Genomic DNA, 20,002 nt, shown 5'->3' with positions numbered 1-20,002 from the left:
ATTTGATTCAGTCGAGAGCGAAAAGGTAACGATTGTGAAACGCCACACCAACAAGCTTCTCTGCTTTCTTTGCGAAATTGTACTCGATGCGCCCATCTTCTTCCATAGCGCCATCGATAGACTGCGGTGCTGTTGTTGTTGTTGCTGTCCCCACTGGGGGTGGCGCTGTTGTTGTTGTGGTGGTGGTCGTCGTGGTGGCTCCGCTATTTCCATCAGCTTTTGTTTTATCACCATCGCTTAACGGCCTCTGTTCAAGGCCCAACTTGCTGCGTATATAACGGCAGATGGCATCTATCATGCTCTCTGGAAACTTCTCGAGCATCTCGTCTATGGAGTCACCTCTGCGAGTCTTGGTTTCCAAGCGCTGAAGCATGGCGCTGAGTTGGTCCGGCGGGAGTTTGTCTACTTCCTCCTTGAGGCTAGGAGGCACCGCCCCCTCCTGCACGGCTGCCAAGTTCTCCACATAACTCCGTCGCTCCTTCATAACTTCTTCGTCCTCCTCACGTTTCCGCTCCATCCGCTGCCGGTATTCACGCAACTCATTTTCCCGCTCTTCACGCGCCCGTCGGTTTTCTTCTTCCTCGATCTCCACCACGTCGCGATCGGCCTTGGTGGCAGGCTCGGTGGTTTCGTCGGGGAGTTTCACCGTAAGCTTCATCTTCAACATCTGCGTCTTGCGGACGAACTTGGCGTTCGGCGCGTCCTCGTCTATGGGGTAGTCCAGTGGGACTCTCAGGAACGGTGCATCGTCCTCCGCGTCAACGTAGAGCAGCTCTATCAACTTGGGTGTGATGCGCACCTCCACCTCTGCGACCGTCGTCACCGTTGGAATGTGAACCTCCACGATGTAGTGGGCGGGAACATTTTCCCGCAGGTACGGGTTGAGCATCGGCTTCATGTGCGTTGTCCAATCATACGCGCCTTCAGACTGTAGTTTTGCGAGAGAGGGCTTCTTCAAGGCATCGTTTTCTTCTTGCAGAGAAGCAGTAGCACCTTCAGAATCAGTAGCAGCAGCAGGTGCAGCAGCGGGTGACGGCCCACTCACTTCCTCCACGAGATTTCCCTTTCCGCTGCGGCCGCCCACATGCGTGAGTGGCGATGCCGCGCTTGTATTCTGCGGAAGACGTATCTCGTCTCCCAGGGCATTAGCCGCCTTGGGCACACTTGAGATGCGGATTCGCTGCGGTTCTAACGCACCCTTCACTTTAAAGTTCATATTTCGGTACTCCTCCGTCTTCAGCGTGGGCTCGCACTTCTGCTTGATCCAGTGGATGCACAGAGAAATAACGAAACAGCGAAACTCATGGTCGCCTGAGGAACGTTGAACCGTTGACGGATTAACAATCACATCATACACCTTGCATGGCTTGCCGCTCTTGTCTGACTCTGGTCTCGCCTGGCCGCAACTCAGGGGAATCTTGAACTTCACCTCATCAGTGCTTTCTGCATCATCCATTGGAATAGGCTCAGCGATGCGTTCGTGTTGGCAGACATTCACAAATACCTTTCCACCACCCGCCGTCGTGCACTTAACGCAGAATCCTGGCTCCGGCATAACATACATCCACTGGCCGTTCTCGTCGCTTTGTACCTCCTCTAGTTTGGCCTTCATAGACTTCATATTTTCCTCCTGAATCTTCTTCTGGATATCACGAAGCCACTCCTCGCGTCGCGGGTCGCCCTCTGGTGGGATGTCCTTGATGTGCTCCTCGCCACCCAGTGCGCGCTGGAAGATTTCCATAAACTGCGGGTTTTGGAGCAGCGCCTCTCCGGCGCTCTGCACATTCACCATATGGAAGTTCTTCGGTGTCGGCGCGTGTCCGTGTGGCACTTGTACGCCTTACTCTCCTACCTGTAATTAACATGATTACGTACAAATAGGACAAAAAAAATGAAGCAATTTGACGCTATAGTGGAACACGCAACAATCCATCTAAAAAAAAAGGCGCATCAGAGCCCCTTGTTACATAGCTGCGCTCAGTAAAATGGGGCGGGGACACACACCCATCCACAGCCACCACCACAGAGTCTTCGGCAGCTCCATTCCTTTTCATCGGTTTCTGCGGGTTATCTCTTCGCAGTGGAGAGTTTATAATCACACAGGCGCAAAGTTATATGTCTCGCGGAGATCCACGGGATTCGGCATCCCGTAATACGGCTTCTTGTTTTGTAGTAGCGCCGCCTCCGGGAAGGCGAGGAGCTCACGGAGGAAGTGGTCCAACGTGGGCGCCACGTAGTGAGGCGTCTTGCTCACTTGTGCCTCGAGCCACTCATGCTCCGCGTCGTCCTCCGCAAGTGTCCGCCGCGCGGCAGGTGCGGCACCGATGCCGGTGAGCACATGCACCGACGTCCACCTGCCGCCACGCGCGTTGGCACCGAGGATGTCCGTCTCGAGATTGTCACCCACCATGAAGATGGCGCGAAGCGCCCGTGGATCCCAACCAAGGCGTGCGCTCACTTCCTCCATGCGGCGCTCCGCGTAGGCGTACGCAATGGCGCGCGGCTTTCCAAACGGTGTCACATGCAGCCCGTGGCCAGTGACGCTCTCGAAGACGGCTGACATCATCTCGCGGAAGGCGCCCTGACCAAGTCGTGGAAGCGGCGCATCCGTCGCCCACAGCAGGTCATCAGCTGAGACATAGTATGGAATGCTCTGTGTGCTCGACACGTAACGCCCCACTTGACCGCACGGCGCCAGTAGTACGTCTAGAATTGTCTGCACGTCACTGAAGGCGTCGTCCGGGTCGCTGAACTGCAGAATGGCGGAAATCTCAGGGAAGGCAACACTGCCTGGCGTACACTTCTTCAAGTTGCCCCACTTTTTGTAGGGCACCATATCTGGGTGTTCCACCTGGTACTGAAGAATAGACATGGCACGGTTAAAACCGTACATCTTCGCCACATCAGCGCAGCGTGGACGGCCCACCACCAACACGTTTTGATTTTTGTACAGTGGCGCTAACAACTTCATCGGAGAGTGGGCGAGGAGAATCTGAGAGTCATCAATTTTGCACCCCACGAGTTGCGAGAGTTCCTCCGCCTTCTCCTCCTCCGAGAGTCCACCTCCGTTTGTCATAAAAAGTAGTGGGATGTGGAGCTCCATAATCTTGCGAATCGCGGCATCGGAGCCTTCAATAAGCTTGTGCGAGCGGTAGACAACACCGTCGATGTCAAGAACAATGCCGGAAGTTCCGTGCAGTGGCCACAGGGCCTGTTTGCCGCGTGGCTCCACATAAGACTCATACCTGTAGGGCAGCTTCTGATGCAAATCCGCCTGCAGCATCTCACGTACAGGCGAAGAGTAGCTGCTGCTTTGCTCGGCCGAGCCGGTGGACGCCAGCAGCATCGCCTCGTAATCCCCCAAGGCAGCCATTTGACTGCTCTCAAAGTACACCACCGGTTTCGCTCCGTACGGCACAAAGTTGTTTCGTTGGTTTAAAACGGATTCATTGTGCGCGTGGATCGCCGCAAGACGCCTCTCCTCTTCTAGTGACGGCGCCTCCTCAACGGCCCTTTCGTTGCTCTCTTCCTTACGCTTGTTATTTCGCCTGCTCGTCTGCATCGGGTTTCCGCTTTGCAAAAGACCAGCAAAGAAATCTTCGGCGCTCTTGCCGTCGCGCTCCCACGGCGGCACAAAGCGCCGGCGCCGTATCATAGTGTTGCGAAGAGGCCCCTTCGCCACAAACCTTTGCGCCGCCCACACCATTGCCGTGGTTCCGCCAACAGCACCTGCGCCACCCTAACCACCTTGGCAGTCAACCACAACCCGTCCTATTTTTGCATATAGACATTGTGCATGTGTATAGGATGCAAGCGGTGGCAAAAAAACAACAACAAAAAAAAAAAAACAAATACGCAAAATGAAAGCAAAAGCAACAAAAAAATATATGTGAAAGAAATAGCTTCTCCTCTCATTCTGCAGTAGTCTGTTCCATTGATGCCCAATGTGCAGAGAAGTGTGTGCAAGAAATGCGAATCACACACGTCACCTCTTCCTCATCCGCTTCTCCTTATGCGCAACGCCACCTAGCCTCAAGGCGGTGTCGTAGTTGTCGTTGATGTGCCGCACAAGCTCCACCGATGGCAGTTTCGCCTTCTTCTCGATGGCCTGCTCAACAGAAACCAGCGCCCCTTCCACGCGGCTGAGGACAACCACGAGCACGACCATAACAGCGAAGCACGCGTAGTTCGCGACGTTCATATGCGCCACCGTCTCCACACCCGAGAGAAGCAGCATGGTTTCCGCCACAATATTCGGCTCCGACGCCGGCCCACCCCCCACGTGCGCGGCAAGCGAGGTGGCCGCGCTGCACCACAGCAAGAACAGACACACCGCCAGCGACACCGCGCCCACAACGAGACCGCCGGCGATGGCCGCGGACTGAGTCGCCCGCATCATTGTCCTGGTCGCCACTAAATATCAAATTACACAGAGAGAATGAGAGAGGGAGGGAAGAGCAAAAAAAAAAAAAGATGTCAGAAACTAAAACCAAAAAGCAAAGCAAAACATGAAGGCAACAGAATCAAGAGAACAAACAAAAAGGCATCACGCGCCTCTACCCCTTCAGAGAAAGCCGAAAGTTTTCCCCGTCCCTTGTCATCATGTAGGAGGAGCAGCGCCAGGAACGGTGACCCACAGAATCCTGCTCGTTCACCGCAGCTCTTCTACACACATACAGACACATAGCGGACTAAGACGAAAAGAAAAGTGGTGACAAATCAAATAAGGCGCCTGGACTTGAGGTGTTGGTGGAATCCCTGAATGTAGTCCTGCGTGCGCCGTGCCACTTCGCGCTCCTCATCATCCTTCGCCTTGGCACCAAGCCACTCCGTCATGTCGGTACCTCGTGCCTGACCCTGCATTATGCCGCGCTGGAGCTCTACTTTCCGCACCTCATTCCGTGCCTCCGACACTGAGAGAGCACGACGCTTCCAAAACTGCTCGTGGAACACGTTCGCCTCCTGCTCGAGGCGAATAGGGTCTTTGCGCCGCAGCACCTCAATGTCGCCCAACAAGTCACGTGTACGTTGGTCGAGGAGGTTCTCCCCCAGCTGCGCCTGCACAACAGTCTGCATCTTCGCCACACGATACCGCGCCAGGACCTGCGACCCGACAAATAGGAAGACAATACCGACGAACCACTTGTGGAAGTCTGTGACGAACCAGTACCACGATGCAATGTGGTTGGTTGGGTGTATGTAGACACCCTTGGTGGTATTACTGAGCACCACAATGTTGCGGCGCTTTGGCGCCTCTGCAGGAGCCCCAAGGGCATCGGTTCCCTCGCGAGGCTTCTCTTCCCCTTGTGCCTTGTGCTGCGATGTTTTTCCTCCTTCTTCCGCTGACCCTGCTGCGGCAGATGATGATGATGATGATGCTGACGACGCAGATTCACCTGGAGCATGCGCATATGTAGTCTGCAGTCGACACGAGGGCGCGAAGGCGGCAGTGGCAGTCACAGCGGCTGCTGCTGCATGTGGGGTTCGGCAGAGGAAAACAAAGCGTCGCATGCGTCTTAATGCTACAACAAACTATAGATGTTTGCACGATTATGCTTTGCCAGGCCCACCCCCCCGCGGTGAGTGTCAGCACGCCCCCACCCCCCAGCAAAGAAAAATCAAAAGGGAAGGAAGGGAAATACACCCCTGACGCGGAGTTAAAGCAAGAAAAAAGGAAACCACTCCACAAAATCATTGTATCAATGCCTAGCAGCAGTTCGTTACTCTGCATCGCATCAGCTGATCCTCAGCGTCGCAGCCGCAGCACAACGGTACGTTATCGTCGACGCCCCGGGCGCGTACACCACTCCTCCCGGGTGCTGACAGAACAATACACATGGTTCCCGCGCCCAACACAACAATCACCGACCAGCAGCACAAAACCACCTGGAACCAGCCTCCCAGACTCCGCGGTGCATTTAGTCAAGAAAGCGGCACTGGCCGCACCAGACGAGGCAGCAGCAACCGCACGTGCGACAATCATGCTTCCATCCGCAACAAAACACGCAGCTTCACCTCCAATCAAAAACTGCACACATACAACACACTCTGCTCATATGTCTCTTCCCTCGCGGAACACACACCATGAACAACAGAATCATCAGCATCATCATCAGCAGCAGCAGCGGGTCGAGCGACTGACGATGCAACAACACAACAAGAAACCATTACTTTTCATTTTTGACCGTCTGCCTGTCTCACATGTCTACCTACAAAACAACAACAACCAAGGAACAAAGAAGAAGACAACAATGACAACGGCGATGAAGGTAAGGGTGTATAACAAGGGACTCTGCACGGAGGGGCAAAAACAACTTTTTTCTCTACTGCGCACTTTACCCACCGCCCCCCCTTTTTTTCTAGAAGTATCTACGACGTACAGGAGGAAATTATAAAGGGGAGGGGCAAAAACAACGCCAAGTATTGATAAAGGCGATCAACGCACAAGCAAGACAAGAAGCTCAAGATACGATCGCCCACAAATAGCTACAAAAGCAACAAGAAAATCTTGCCCGATTTTGCGTGTCCAGAGATTCTTTACATGCAATGTCCCACCAGACATTAATAGTCCAAAAATCGAAGTTTGATCAACAGTAGAATGAAGGAACAAACCGAGCTGAAAACTAAAGAGACCCTAAGTACATACACAAGCAGAGAAACATAAATGGATGATGATACATGCGCAATTCATTCCCCTTACCTCATTCAACCCCAAATATCGTGCCCTCAGATCGCTCTCTGCTTCATGGAGAGGCAGACCGAATAACGACGCGCGGGCGAGGATTTCCAGTTTCGTTTCATACTTATAGATCGGAACGCTGCGACATTCGCATCTTTTGCCGACAATCTAACATCTAAATACCGTCTTCATCTTCACCTGCACAAAACATGTGTACACCACCATAACATACCTTATTTCACCAAGCACACAGCTAACTGCTCGTGCGGATCCATGGCCTCTAGATGTCCTGCAGTTCCTCGATGGCGGCACGCAGCATGCGCGCCTCCTCCTCCTTGGCGCGCAACTCTTTCCTCAACTTGTCGACTCCCTCTTCAGGTGCATGACGGTGTCTATATAGCTTCTCCAGTGCGTAGTAGTTGCACTCGTCCAGGCGGCGGATGAGCTCCTCGGTACTGATAGACGGATCGTGGCGCAAGTCAAATGACGCATGAAGCTCCGTCTTGTCATCACGGTACTTGAGATTCAGCACATACTCCTCAGGCAGGTGGCACGCGGCCACGATGTCGTGCAGCAGTGCCTTTTGAAGTGCCTCCGGTGTCTCGGCGATGACAAGTCCCCATTCATCACCGTGGAACGTCTTCCAATGCCACGTTGTGTGGTACGACTCTGTCGTGCGCGGGCGCCATCGCTCGTCGTGCACCAGCGCATTTTCCAAGGCGTCAGCGGCCGTCTTGAGGCACGACTCCAACATCTTTGCGTCGGCAGCCTGCGCATCCCGTTCCGCCCGCATTGCCCCACATGAGGACTTGAGCCTTGCAATACAGTCCCGCAGGGTGGCGAAGGAGACCTTGTCCGCCACCATTCCCTCCTCCATCAGCAAATCAGCCAGCTGTTTTTCGTACGACGCTATGACACCCTTCAGCCTCTTAATAGTCTCCCCCTGTGTCTCCCGCCTCACCCGCTCAACAGAACCTTCACTGTCAGTAATACTATTAATATTTTCTAAAGATGACGAGCGCCCAGAGTACATCATCGTTGTAATTTCCTCCTGCAGTTTCTGAACCATCTCCTCCAGCACAGCATGGCGTTTCACCTCCCTCTCCAAGTCTGAACGCAGCTCCGCCTCCTTCGTTTCCAGTACTTGATTCCTTGCCTTTTCACGAGAGAGCATGTCTTGAATAATTTCGCGATCCCGCATCGCCTCAATCAGGCGATCTTTCAAAATTAAAACGTTTTCGTCCTCCGGATCGTTTTGTTGCACCAAAGTCATTACAGAGGTGACAGAGCGAGGAGGGAGACGCCGCTTCCGGGATGGTTGTTGTAATCGCCCACGATCTTCAGACAGGTGACTTGATACTGACGCGACAGACGTTTCGTGCCAGCCCGGGCCACCGAGAACGTCGAGTGCCCGCTCCACATCTTCCACACACGTCAGAGGCGCGATTGTTTGCTTCTGTTGTTGCTTCTCATACGCCTTCGCGAGGCAACCTTCAAGAATCACGGCTGTCTTCTTTTGACGCCGCTCGCGACCCGAAAGCTCCTGCCGCAATGCGTTCAACTCTTCAAGGTACTTGCGGCTCATGTCAGCAATGGCAAGTTCCTTCGACTTCCGCATTTCAAGCACCAGCATGTAGGACCGCTGCTGCGCCTCATCCGCAGTCAGCCGCATACGAGTAATCTCCTCATCGTGCTCCAAGCGTGAGCGCTGAAATTTTATCATATACGCCTGATTCTGGAGAACCATTGAGTTTTTCCCCATTTCTTTGCTTAATTGCTCCTTAAGTCGCCTCATTGCCTCATCGTTACTTGCCTCCACCGAACGCAACTTTTCCTCTTGTTGTCGTAGTAGATTCTCCAACTCCTTCACTTGTCGCTGCGCATATGCGAGCTGCGCAGCAGAATTCGTGTTTCGCGAGGGAGTAGAGCCTCTAGAGGACAAGGAGCGACGCAGCAAGTCCAACTCCGCCTTGGTGTACCAAACATGCTTATCGTAGAGCGTCTCCAACTCACTCACCATGAGATGCTCGCGCCTGAATGACTGCTCGCACATTAGCTGCAGTTGACGTGTGGCGTCAGGCAGCTGCCCCACCTTCTGCGTCGCGGTGCCAGCCTCATTGACAGCGGGCACAAACGTCACATGCGGGTGTTTCTCAATTACAGCGTTGCGAATGGAGGCGAGTTGATCACGTCCGATTGTCATGCGGCCTGGTGAGAGTGCCACGGTGGTGGCAATAAGCCTGCAAAAAACGCATGACCGCACTACAACTGTTGTCTCGTTGCCGCGCATGAAAACGACGTTGTCGAGGCCTGTGAAGCGGCGCCCAATAGAGTTCATTTTATATTCACTGTCCTTCCCGTTGACCTTTCGGATGCTGCTGAAGTTGTTGCTATGGCGGCACAGCTCCGATGCCTTCTGCTCCGCCTCAAGGTTCAGTTCGGTCAAGCGTGCGTCGACGGCCCGGAGTTCGGCGCGCGACTCATAGAGCTGCTGCTCCGCCACCACCCACTTCTGCAGCAGCCCCGCAACACGCGAGCCCATCCTCACCTCAGTAAACGTGAAGAGCGGATTCTTCAAGAACCGCTGCGATATCAGTTCTGCCTGCGCCTCATCCAACCATGCGGCATTACTGTCGGCAAGGAGCTTCCCAAACGTATCTGAACGCATGAAGCTCACCATACTGTCCCACTCCGCCTCTTCCGTTTCCACCAGAAGCTCGATGCGCAGGAGCGCAAACACCGCCTGCACCGCCAGCCGCACTGCTCGCGGTGGCCGCTGCAGACACAACAGCTCCGCCCACTGTGCCTGACTCACCTGGCGCAGAGCCCGCCGTGCGGCGTTGGCGACGCTCTTGCAATAGTCGACCTCCTTCACGTACAGCTCGCGCGACAGTGCAGCCTTTTCCTCCTCGATCTCTTCCTGCTGCTGGCGTATTGCCTCAACGGTCTTCTCGCCACTCTCCACCACCTTCTGCACGCGGTCAGAGGACTTGCTCGTGTCATCGCTTTGTGCATCCGTCGAGAGTTTCCAGCACGCCAATTTCACAAGACTGGACACCACAACACCACTGCTTCTGGCGCTGCTGCTGTTGCCGCTGATAATATTTTTGTTGTTGCTCCTGATTTCGCGCTCAGGTGCAAGAACTGTGCCAATAGACCACCCCCACTTTCCCTCATCTGACACAAATTCGTACACCACAACGTCACCTTCAGAGAGACGCACCGAGGCATCAAGGCGCCTGGCTCTGAAGTTCTTGCTGATCCTGGCCACCTCGGCTTCTCCCCGATTCATCCCATCTGGGAAGCGCCCACCATTGCCGTAGGAAAGTCTTGTACTCGTGCGCGTGCCCGCACGCGATGTAGGCGTCCACGTCTCGGCGCGCCTCACGCCTACATTCGTCACAACGCGGGTGTTCTGGGACACTGGCGAGAGAGCGACGGTTCCGGCGGCGCCGAAGTTCGGCTTCTGTTCCATTGCACCACCACCACCACTGCCGCCTTGCTGTCTCCCACTCTTCTCACCACTCCCGTCCGTGCTGGTCAGCTAACTACGGGGCGCGTAGGCCGCTCACAGCAAAAAAGAAAAGAAAAGGCACAAGGGGGAAAAAAGAGAGAGAGAGAGAGAGAGAGAAAGCGACGGAAACAGAGTAAGGCAAAATTAAATGTACCACCAGACTCGACATGCATTCGCTTCGGTCGCCGACACTGCCAGAGGCAGTCACCCATACCCACTCACAATACCATACACCAAATCAAAAATTGCACAGGGCTCTATGATAACGCCATTGGGGCGGCGTACGGCAAGACTTGCCGTGGAAAAGGCCATAGACAAGCTTGCTCCCGTACACACACACACACACACATACTCTCTCTCTCTATGGAAAACCCCCATGCCACCGACATCGCCGGAAGCAGAACAACGAAAGAAACCAAGTTAAGTTTCCCTTCTCCCTTTACGCAAACATACATCGGTCCGCACGCCACTGTTACATCTTCTACTCTCATAGTAACAAGTGTCTCGGCCTGGTTTCCTTTGGGCTTTAAAAGTATGAGCTGGGAGCTGCTGCTGCTGCTACAGCTGGTGCCTTTGCAATGAATGAAGCAGTGTTTGACATGAGGCCTGCCTTGTTAGCCCCATCGTTTAAAAAGCTTTTGCTAGAGAACGCCTGTGTTGTGTGATTCAACGCTACATTGATTGCAGTTGCATCCAGCGGCTGACGGGTGTATCTCCCGTTCGCTGCACAAGTCCCCGCTGTGGTAGAAGAAGGTTTTGCCTCATTACTACCAGTGGCAACTTCTGCAGCTGGCGTAACACCATTGGCTGTGCTTTTGCTTGTTGAATCAGGAAGTCCCTGCTGCTGCTGCTGGCCAACAGCCAGACCTGAGGTTGTGTCGGTGACAACATTCATGACAGTATTGGGATGGACTGTTGACATGCCAGCAACATCACTCGATCCGTATGGGGGCATGCCGCCAGCACCTCGCAGCGTGGAGGAGGCATTTCTATTAAATTCCCTGTAGATGTCGTACGAGTTGGAGCCACAACTGCTACTCAACCCCACGCCAAGGTTGTGGCCACTGCTCGGGCCAGCCAAAACAGACCAGTGCCGTCCATTTACACTGGTACTTCGCTGAAGATGAATAAGTGCGTCTTGGCTCTGCTTAAGTTCTTGTGCGAGCTTTTCACGTGCAGCGTCAGTCTTCCCAAGCTGATCACGGAGTTCTGTGGCTTTGTTTTGGAGGATCTGTGCCCGTTCAGTCGAGGACGCCAACTCGTCCCTCAAGCGGGCAATAGCACTCATTTTCTCTTGCATGAGCGCATCTTGGCTTCGTATTTGGTTTCTCATCATGCGTTCCCGCTCCTTCACTTCTTTGATGTGCTTTAGCTGGGTTGCAATAATATGGTGCGCCTTGCTTAGTGACAACTCATTCTTTTTATTCTGCTCAGTCAGTTGCTCGTTCTGCGAGGTGATAATGCGGATATAGTTGTCCTGCTTCTGGTACTGCTCTCGCAGAGATTTCAACTCTTCCTCTCTCGACTTCAGTGTCTGTACGTGACCGCGTAATCGCTCCTGCATCTTCACAAAGTTCAGTTCAGTATCAGATAGTGAACGTGTTGCTTGTGTGCGGAAGCTCTGAAGCTCATCATTTGAGGTGCGTAGTCCTTCCAGCTCCTTCGCTTGTGCGTTGCACTTATCTCCGGCAATTCGCATCTGTGACTGCAGCGTCATAATCGACGACTCAAGCGTGGTGATACGCTGTCTTGCCTCCTGCAACTCCTTGTCCTTCTCGCGCATGTCATCCATGAGTTGTTTTTGCACCTCCTCCGCCTTTCTAGTAACGTGACGCAGTTCTGACTCAAACGAGCTGCGCAGCTGCGACAGCTGGCCGGCATGTTCCTCACGCAGCTGACTGACGCTGGCCAACTGGTTCTTCTCTGACTTAGCAACTTCCATATTCAACTGCTCGCGCAAACTTGCCCGACTCCCCTCCAGCCTTGCAACCTCACTCTTCAACGCCTCAATGTTTGCTGCTGATGCTGCGGCCTCTGCCTGGTATTCCTCCGTGGCGCGTGTGTAGGCGCGCTCAAAGTGCTGGAATCTCTCTGCAAGGTATCGCTTCTGCCCCGCGTCGCCTTGTCGCAGCAGCGCGAGGGAAATGTGCTCCACGGTGCGGAAGTCGGTGCGCTCCAGCACCCGCAGCGTCCCCCGCGCCGCGTCGCGGCTGTCCACCACGAAGCACACAACGTACGGCATCAGCCCGGAAACAACGCTATTTAGCATCGACACGAGGTACTTTGGGAATCCGCTGAAGTCCACCAGCAGCTCGAGTCGTTGCTTGAAGGTGCCATAGTCATCCTCGAGCAGCTCGAGCTCGAAGAGGAAGAACGGGTCGGCGGGGTCAGTGAGTCGCACGCACACCCTTCTCGAGAGTCCGTTGGGGCCGCCGCGCCCCGTCTGCACGAAGACACCGAGATCGCGACAGACCTCCTCACGGTCCTCCAGCTTTGCGTAGGCCGGGAGGAGCACCTCGAGCAGCACCGTGTCCTCCACCGCCTTCGCTGCCCCGCTCGCTGTGGAGAGGTCCGGCATCTGACTGCGGTGCAGGTCCCGGCAGGACGCCACATCGCGCAGCACACTCGCGTCGGCGCTCCGGCTCATCTATGCGAGTTGTACAAGGGGGAGGCGGTGTAATACACCAGACGCACAAACAGGAAGGAAAGGATACAAAAACAAAAAGGAGAGGGCACCCTCTATCAGCGTTGCGTTCTCTGGGCCGAAATGGTGGTGCGGCGTTCCCTTCCCTTGCTTGCACAGAGCTTACAGAGTGAATGGAAAAGGAAACAAAAGAAAGGGAGAAACAGACACAGGAATGTAGGAAGGTGCGACGGGCAAATCAACAGACACATAGTAACAAAAAAAAAAAAGCATTCATTTAACATCTTCCTGAGGCAGCGACTCGAATACCGCAGTGGCAGGGGAATCCAGTTATCAGGAATCAGAAGGAGAAGCGGGAACGGAGCAAGGAGCAGATCCAAGCACACACACACACACGCACACACACACACACAGAATCTCCCTCCCACCTTCTACCCTTCTCGCATCTTCCCACACCGTTCGACCACCCCTCATCCGTTCACCTCTGCTGCACCGTAACAATCGCATGCGGTTAAATATCTTTAAAGGAACAAAAATGTAGGGTCTTGTCTCTCCGTTTGTAATTAGTAATGTTGTTCATGTCTAATGTCTGTGAGAGCCTAAGCAGAAATGGAATGAAGGCTGGTACTCTGGGTCACACGCTCCTTTTACCCCTCATTGAGTTTTCGGTCTTCTTGTGGCTACCATTACTGCCTCTCCCGCCCCATTGACTAGCCTTGACACACTATAGCTCATTTGCGCCGCACCGCCTGCTTCCCCCTGCACTCCATTCTCTTTTCCACCATTGCCGAAAACAAAACATCATACCCCTAGTTTGCCGCGCGGCTGTCGTGAACGAAGCGGCGACGCAGCGCCGTGTCACGCTGTTGCCGGACGTTCGCCTCATTGAGCCCCTCTTCACCCACCGTATCGGTTGCGGCAGAGAAGGCGTTGCGACGGGCCTTGTAAATGCGGTCGTTAAACGCCCTGGTGGAGGGGGCACTTGAGACACGGTCCGCCACGTAGTCCATCGGGGTCTGGTAAAACGTGCTCTCGCTCAGTGCCATGGCCACGAAAAAGAACATGACGGCGTTTCGCGCCAGAGTCAAGTGCGTCGACTTCTCTTCCGGGTTCTGCCGCCACTTGCGGCGAAACCAAGAGACAATTGGGATTTGCCACTTCGTTGGCATCCAGTGGCCGGCGGTGTCGTGCAGCAGCACCGCAATGGGGATGCCCACGGCGACGGCGAGCGCCACGGACCTGCTACGAACGACGGGGATGTTAAGAGCTTCCGCTTGGTGGACGAGCGAACTAACGCCGAGAGCCACAGAGTCCATTGTTTTGGGGTCCTGTTTTCCTTTTTTTTTTTCTTTACTTCCGCTTCTCTTTTCCTTTCCGTTCCTTTCTCCTTTTTTGTTGATGTGGAGGGAGGGAATTCGACTCTTTCTGTGAATAAAAAATAATGCTTGGCCAGTGAAGGAGGCAAAAGAGAAAACAAAAGGATATAAAACAACGACCCTCTTCGCACGGAACTGGGCACACACTCTGAGCAAAGTGGAGGACTGGCACACGCGTGGCCCCACTGCTATCAATTCGATATAGCCTGATGCGAGGGAAGGCATGAGAGAAGGCCTTGCAAGTTCTGGACCAGGTGGTGCAGCACACAGGCTGCTGCTGTTGCCGCTTCGGCTCTCCTTCCCCATGCTGCCCTGGTGGAGGCTTATGGCTTCACATTTGAATTGGAGATGATTCTCACCATCAGCTCGATAAAACGCAAACTCGCTCACCACACACACACACACACACACACAGACACAAGTGCATATGTGCCTGAGAGAGTAAGAGATCAAAGCACCTCACAAGGAAAGCGGAAACAACAAGCCGATGTCTTCTTCAAAAGAAGACAAAAATGTTTTGCGGCTTTCTTTCCTTGCTGTCGTTGTTGTTTTGAGATACATCTAAGCTGCGGCGCCCCTATTTGCACAGTCATCACAAATCTTCACAGTCCCCTTAAATCCCAGCGCAGGAATAACAGCCCTCGTGTCGCTGCATTGGTTGCACACAAGTCGGCCGCATCTACGGCAGTGGTGGCGAGAAAAACGGCCAATGGGCGCGTGACAAATCATACAAGAATTGGTTGAGTCATCAGGCTGCCATACCTTGAAGGACAGCCGAAATCGCTTCAGACACATCGGACACTCCCACTCTGACGGTGGTGTCGCGAATTTCGCATTGCAGTTTGGACACTTGGGCGTGTAGGTGCGGTTGAGGAGATCGCTACTCGCCTGCGGCGGGGCCTTGAGCGTGTGCTCAACACGCTGCTGCTCGATGTTTTGGCTCAGCTCGTTGGTGAACTCCAGCGGGTGGCTGGCGACGTACTCTTCCCAGGCCTTCTTCTGCGAACCGGACTTCTTCGCGGTGTGCTTAGCCTGCTCCGCTGCGAGGGCCTCCTCCTCTTCCTGAAGCTCCCGTGCACGCGCTTCGCGGCGTTTGCGCTTCTTCTCCGCCTTCCGCTGCCGCTCCGCCTCCTCCGCCAGCGCAGCCGCCTCCTCCGCCGCCTCCTGCTCGGCCAGAAGTGCTGCCTCCTGCTCCGCTTCGCGCTGCCTGCGGCGAGCCTCGCGTCGCTGCTGCCGCTCCTCTTCCGCCCGCCGCAGTTCCGCCTCCTCTGCCTCCTCCTGCTGCCTACGCGTCCGCTCTTCCGCCTCGCGCTCCAGCTCCAGCTGCTGCTGCTTGCTGAGCAGCTCCGCCTCGCGCCGCGCCGCCTTTTCTTTCCTCGCCTGCAGAGCAGCGCGGAGCTCATTCCAGATCTCCTCTGCGTGGCGATCAGTGGACATCTCACCGTATATCTTGGCCATATCCTTCACGGACACGTACTCGAGCAGTGCCATGTCCTCCTCTGTGACACCACCCTTCAGCGACCTGAGCAGTCGCTGCACGGGCTCGCCCAGGTCCTCGAATCGAATCGTGCCTTTGATGCTCATTATGCACCGCTTCCTATTCTGCGTGTACCACGAAGAGAAACGTGAAGCAANNNAAAAAAAAACTCTTACCCATCAGAGTAGAAAAGACCTTTCCAGACAAAGAAAGGTTGTCTTATTGCTGTAATAATCACCAGATGGCCACATGTTCAGACAGTGGCACTGCTGCCTGTTGTGGTGGGTGTGGGTACCTTCACGCCGGCCCAGAAGTAGTGACCTGTGTCTAAACAATTCGAGAGGGAGAAGCTCAACTGCAGCCGACGAGTTGCAAGTGAGCTGAAAAGGTCGGGACACGTCACGATATACTGAAGGTCAACCTGCCGCACTTGGTGCTGCAACGCGCTCCTCGTGAGGTCTTGTGGCGGCACGAACTTGGTCCAGTCATGCGTCCCAGGCTCGACCAGCCCGGTGAGGTACTCGGCAAGAGCAATGTGGCTGATGGCCGTGCGCAGCGACTTGTCCATCGTGGAAACGATTAGAACACCGCCGGGCTTTGTCGCCTCGCAGAGATCACGAACAAAGCCATGAGCGTCCTCCACGTGCTCAAGGACCTCCGAGGCAAGCACCAGGTCGAACTGTTGCTTCTCCTCCGCCACAATGGTGTTAAGGGAGACGTAACGATACTCGAGCGACGATGCACCCTCCTCTGCAGCTTGCGACGCCATGCGGCGCAGTACTTTATCGCGCCGCTGCTGCGCCACAGTGATGCTCTCCTCGCACATGTCAATGCCCAGCACACTGCCACCAAGTCGCGCGATGCTCTCGGAGAGAATGCCACCGCCACAACCGACGTCCAACACGCGCATCCCAGGCGTGATGCCCGATGCACTTAGAAAACTCGACCGCTTCGAATAGTGCTTGCAGGCGTTGCAGATGTACTGCACGCGCACGGGGTTGAGGAGATGCAGCGTGCGGAGAGGACCGTTGGGGTCCCACCAGTGTCCCTGCAGCCGACGGAACTTCGCAATTTCGGCGGCGGAGATGCCACGCACCGTACTTGCAGACATCTTACCACACACACACACACACGCACACACACGCCGAAGACTACAAAGCCCTATTCCCCAAAGTAAACAACAACAAGAAAAATGACGGATGGTACTCCTACACCTAGACTAAAGCAGCCGCGTGTGACCGAGTGACTGCGCCTTCCTTACAGGATGAGGTACACGCCAACAAAACAACAAAAAGGAAGCAAGCATGATGAAGAAGAGAAAACACACACAAGCAGACGAGATCTCGACAGAGTAATGAAGCCGCAGCCAGATGTGTGCAAATATGTACTGATTGCTCCATTTTGCACCGCTCCCTGTCGCTGCGTGGTGTGCCAGCAGCCCACAACCGCCCAAGCACGACGCCGCCGCCCTCTGGCTTCGCTGTGCCCGTCACCGCGTGGGGTGAGCGCATCTGAACACCGCACGAGGGAACAGACGCACCCCCAGAAGGATGCCACACAGACACACCGAGAAGGAGTGAAGGACAGAGAAAGCGAAGAAGAGGGGATGGAGGAAGCTGAGTGAGGCGCGGAGTAGAAAGAGCAAATACGAAAAGAAAAAAAAAACAAAAACAACAAAGCACTACAGTAAAGAAGAAAAACAAAAAGATACCAATCGGGTTGACAAACAAGAGCGGAGTGGTGCAAACCTCCGAAGCACATAAATCCGCGTGCCTCAAAGGAACGGCAAACGAACACACGAAAGAAAATATTTGCAGAGGACGGAATGCGCCCACACACATTAATCTCCTCACCGAATTGGCCATGAGGAGAGGCGTGCTGGCTTTTATCCCTCAGAGCATTCTTCGTCTCATCCTTTTCTTCCCACTTCTTCGTTATTCCCCCCTCCCCACTCGGGACGAGTGGAGCAGCCACATGACCCCTCATTGGCTCACCTTTTCCCCCTGTATTTTTTTCGTTTGTTGGTTGCGGCTTTTGGTTTGGTTGTTTTTTTTGTTAAATTATTTTCTTTTATTATTCCTCCTCCGTCATGCAATGGCACCCTCCGTGGGGATACGCACACCGGGGCGAAGTGGAAGGTGCAATACCCGAACACCAGGGTGGAATGTTAGGAATAAAAGCAAATCAAGCCGACTACATTGTGTTAGAGGGGCGACAAGGAGCCAAAACTCTAAAGGCCAGGAACCGACTGAGGACGAAAGATACGACACACACATACACACAAAACACGAACAATAACACAAAAGAGGAACGAAGCATGATGCATAAAAATGAAGAGCAAAAGAAATCAGCAACAGAGAGAAAAACTATCAAAAAAAGGAAGGGAGGAGTCGTTCATCTCGTCTACATTTATCACCACCAACCAGGAAAACTACCGGTGGCCTTCGCTTCTGGAGGGACGCTGGCCGGGGGACAAAAGAAGGGCATCAATGATTATCACTTGTGCCAGTGGTTTGATACTCACAAGAGGCACAAGCTGGGGCCAGTGAATGCAAAGTGCATTTTCACCTGCTGCATATTACCTCAGAACACTCTAATTTGAGGGGCACCCTTTTTCTTGCGTTGTCTCTTACACAAAACACGCACGGAAATACATCTCTGCCCGACCATCCTGTCCGTCAGACCCCTAATGCACGTACACAGACACCCCCTCTGTCCGTTCCTCTGCGGACACGAATATTAAGGAAGGAAGACGGCACACCCAAGCCGAAGGTGACAGACTGAACATCTCTTCTTTTTTTTTTGTGTATTGTTTTTGCCAGTATATATATATATATATATATCGGTGCAGTATAGAGGGGCCTTCTTCGTGTCCATCGCTCACGCCGAATATGCCCTTCATTCACTGCCTTCACACTGCAAGGCGATGCCATGCACGAATTGCTTTCCAAATCTCTTTCTCTATCTCCGTCTCTCTCTCTCTCTTTCTTCCCCTGCCTATCTGTACATTTGTCTGTACGTACGTACCGAGGTACCTGTGTGTCTTTCTTTCTTAAAGGTAAATTGCCCTCGTTTGCTCTTATTTCTTCGTTCGTATTCTGCGCGCGTGCAGTTGACAAACAAGACATTTGCCTTTTTCTGCATCGCCCTGGAGCACTGCGAACTGACGCCTCATGAATATGATAATGATGGGGGAGTCTGCGCACAGATGTCTGTTATTATTACTGACAACGACCATTTGTGACGAAGCAAATGTATGGCTATAGAATGCCCAACGCGGAACTCCACGCCTCCTTCTTTGTGGTGATCCCCAAAAGCGTCTTGTCGGTAATAATGTCTGGGCGCACGTTGGCGCGGCGGAGGCTCACAAGCACTCGCAGCGCCTCGGGGTTCTCCAGACAACGCTGCACTGTGGCGGGGCAGTTCGCGTCGCTCGTGATCACATCCAGAGCAGGGGATCGGAGAATCATGTGAGATATGTGATGCTCCGTCCCCTCCAGCCGCGCAGAGAACGGGACCTTAACTAATGGCACACTAGGGCTCATTTGCAACAGCGACGATGCCGCGACAGATTCCTCACACGCAGCGTCCGCTGCAGACCTTGGCGTATCGCTCTGCTCGCCCGCGATGCCCCCTTCCACAGTATCCGCCGCCGCCGCTGCTGCTGCTTCTACTGCTGATGATGGTGCCAGTCGGGGCACTACAGACGGTGGGCGCCACCCCAGGAACGGCCGAGTGTGCGCGAGGGTGTACGTGCCCTTGAAGTTATGCGGGTGACCTAGTGCATCAGTTAAGGATGACTGCTCCACATGCACGTCAGCAAAGTCGAATCCACAGAGAAGAACAATGAAAAAGTCCTCTATAAGTCGATCATCCCCCACCTGCCCATTCACCTGGCAAGTGAAGTTGTCCTGCGTGCAGATGGTCTGAAAAACCTCCGTGAAGCCATACGAGCGGAGGTCCGGCCCGACGTGACGGCGGCAGAACGGGCTCCAGAAGCGCCCCATCAGCCGCCGCATGGCCAGCGAGGTGTGCGCCTCGTGCAGGGGCGTGTGAAAGCAGCGTATAGACCACGACATTAAGACCAGGGCCTGAGGGAAGTTCGAAGGGGATTCTCCTTCTCGTTTCTGCCGCTTCCCTTTGAATGTTGTTATTCCACCCTTGCGCCTCGCCAATTCTTGTACTCGTTCCTATCAGAGAGTGGGTAACAGCTGAGATTAAGTTGCCCCACACAGCAAGGAAAAAGGAGCTGGCGTGCTGGCTCGCTTATAGGGGAGCCTTATATTTATATATTATACTATATATATATATA

The 20,002-nt window shown here is 54.1% G+C and overlaps 10 protein-coding genes across 10 annotated transcripts; all 10 read right to left on the bottom strand.

Moving 5' to 3' along the window:
• Positions 1-7: 7 nt before the first annotated feature.
• Positions 8-1,792, bottom strand: DQ04_00861090 (PIH1 domain-containing protein 1; the record flags this gene model as incomplete). The annotated part of the gene is made up of 1 exon (XM_009309830.1): positions 8-1,792. The coding sequence occupies one exon, from the start codon at positions 1,790-1,792 to the stop codon at positions 8-10; it is 1,785 nt and encodes a 594-aa protein (XP_009308105.1).
• Positions 1,793-2,095: 303 nt separating this feature from the next.
• DQ04_00861080 (HAD-superfamily subfamily IIA hydrolase) lies at positions 2,096-3,706 on the bottom strand (the record flags this gene model as incomplete). Its single annotated transcript, XM_009309829.1, has 1 exon — positions 2,096-3,706. One exon carries the CDS (start codon positions 3,704-3,706, stop codon positions 2,096-2,098), a length of 1,611 nt encoding a protein of 536 aa, XP_009308104.1.
• Positions 3,707-3,985: 279 nt separating this feature from the next.
• On the bottom strand, positions 3,986-4,399 carry DQ04_00861070 (hypothetical protein; the record flags this gene model as incomplete). Its single annotated transcript, XM_009309828.1, has 1 exon — positions 3,986-4,399. The coding sequence occupies one exon, from the start codon at positions 4,397-4,399 to the stop codon at positions 3,986-3,988; it is 414 nt and encodes a 137-aa protein (XP_009308103.1).
• Positions 4,400-4,719: 320 nt separating this feature from the next.
• On the bottom strand, positions 4,720-5,511 carry DQ04_00861060 (hypothetical protein; the record flags this gene model as incomplete). The annotated part of the gene is made up of 1 exon (XM_009309827.1): positions 4,720-5,511. One exon carries the CDS (start codon positions 5,509-5,511, stop codon positions 4,720-4,722), a length of 792 nt encoding a protein of 263 aa, XP_009308102.1.
• Positions 5,512-6,959: 1,448 nt separating this feature from the next.
• On the bottom strand, positions 6,960-10,154 carry DQ04_00861050 (dynein heavy chain, cytosolic; the record flags this gene model as incomplete). The annotated part of the gene is made up of 1 exon (XM_009309826.1): positions 6,960-10,154. The coding sequence occupies one exon, from the start codon at positions 10,152-10,154 to the stop codon at positions 6,960-6,962; it is 3,195 nt and encodes a 1,064-aa protein (XP_009308101.1).
• A 565-nt stretch (positions 10,155-10,719) lies between these two features.
• Positions 10,720-12,840, bottom strand: DQ04_00861040 (spindle assembly 6; the record flags this gene model as incomplete). Its single annotated transcript, XM_009309825.1, has 1 exon — positions 10,720-12,840. One exon carries the CDS (start codon positions 12,838-12,840, stop codon positions 10,720-10,722), a length of 2,121 nt encoding a protein of 706 aa, XP_009308100.1.
• An 806-nt stretch (positions 12,841-13,646) lies between these two features.
• Positions 13,647-14,153, bottom strand: DQ04_00861030 (hypothetical protein; the record flags this gene model as incomplete). The annotated part of the gene is made up of 1 exon (XM_009309824.1): positions 13,647-14,153. The coding sequence occupies one exon, from the start codon at positions 14,151-14,153 to the stop codon at positions 13,647-13,649; it is 507 nt and encodes a 168-aa protein (XP_009308099.1).
• A 621-nt stretch (positions 14,154-14,774) lies between these two features.
• Positions 14,775-15,797, bottom strand: DQ04_00861020 (zinc finger protein, predicted; the record flags this gene model as incomplete). Its single annotated transcript, XM_009309823.1, has 1 exon — positions 14,775-15,797. The coding sequence occupies one exon, from the start codon at positions 15,795-15,797 to the stop codon at positions 14,775-14,777; it is 1,023 nt and encodes a 340-aa protein (XP_009308098.1).
• Positions 15,798-15,943: 146 nt separating this feature from the next.
• On the bottom strand, positions 15,944-16,801 carry DQ04_00861010 (3-demethylubiquinone-9 3-methyltransferase; the record flags this gene model as incomplete). The annotated part of the gene is made up of 1 exon (XM_009309822.1): positions 15,944-16,801. The coding sequence occupies one exon, from the start codon at positions 16,799-16,801 to the stop codon at positions 15,944-15,946; it is 858 nt and encodes a 285-aa protein (XP_009308097.1).
• A 2,149-nt stretch (positions 16,802-18,950) lies between these two features.
• Positions 18,951-19,769, bottom strand: DQ04_00861000 (hypothetical protein; the record flags this gene model as incomplete). Its single annotated transcript, XM_009309821.1, has 1 exon — positions 18,951-19,769. One exon carries the CDS (start codon positions 19,767-19,769, stop codon positions 18,951-18,953), a length of 819 nt encoding a protein of 272 aa, XP_009308096.1.
• Between the last annotated feature and the right edge of the window lie 233 nt (positions 19,770-20,002).

Source organism: Trypanosoma grayi (genome assembly GCF_000691245.1).
Source record: "Trypanosoma grayi strain ANR4 Tgr_86_V1, whole genome shotgun sequence".
In the NCBI taxonomy this organism is placed as follows: Eukaryota; Euglenozoa; class Kinetoplastea; order Trypanosomatida; family Trypanosomatidae; genus Trypanosoma; species Trypanosoma grayi.
Note: the sequence above shows the minus strand (reverse complement) of the source record. Positions and strands in the feature narration are given on the sequence as shown.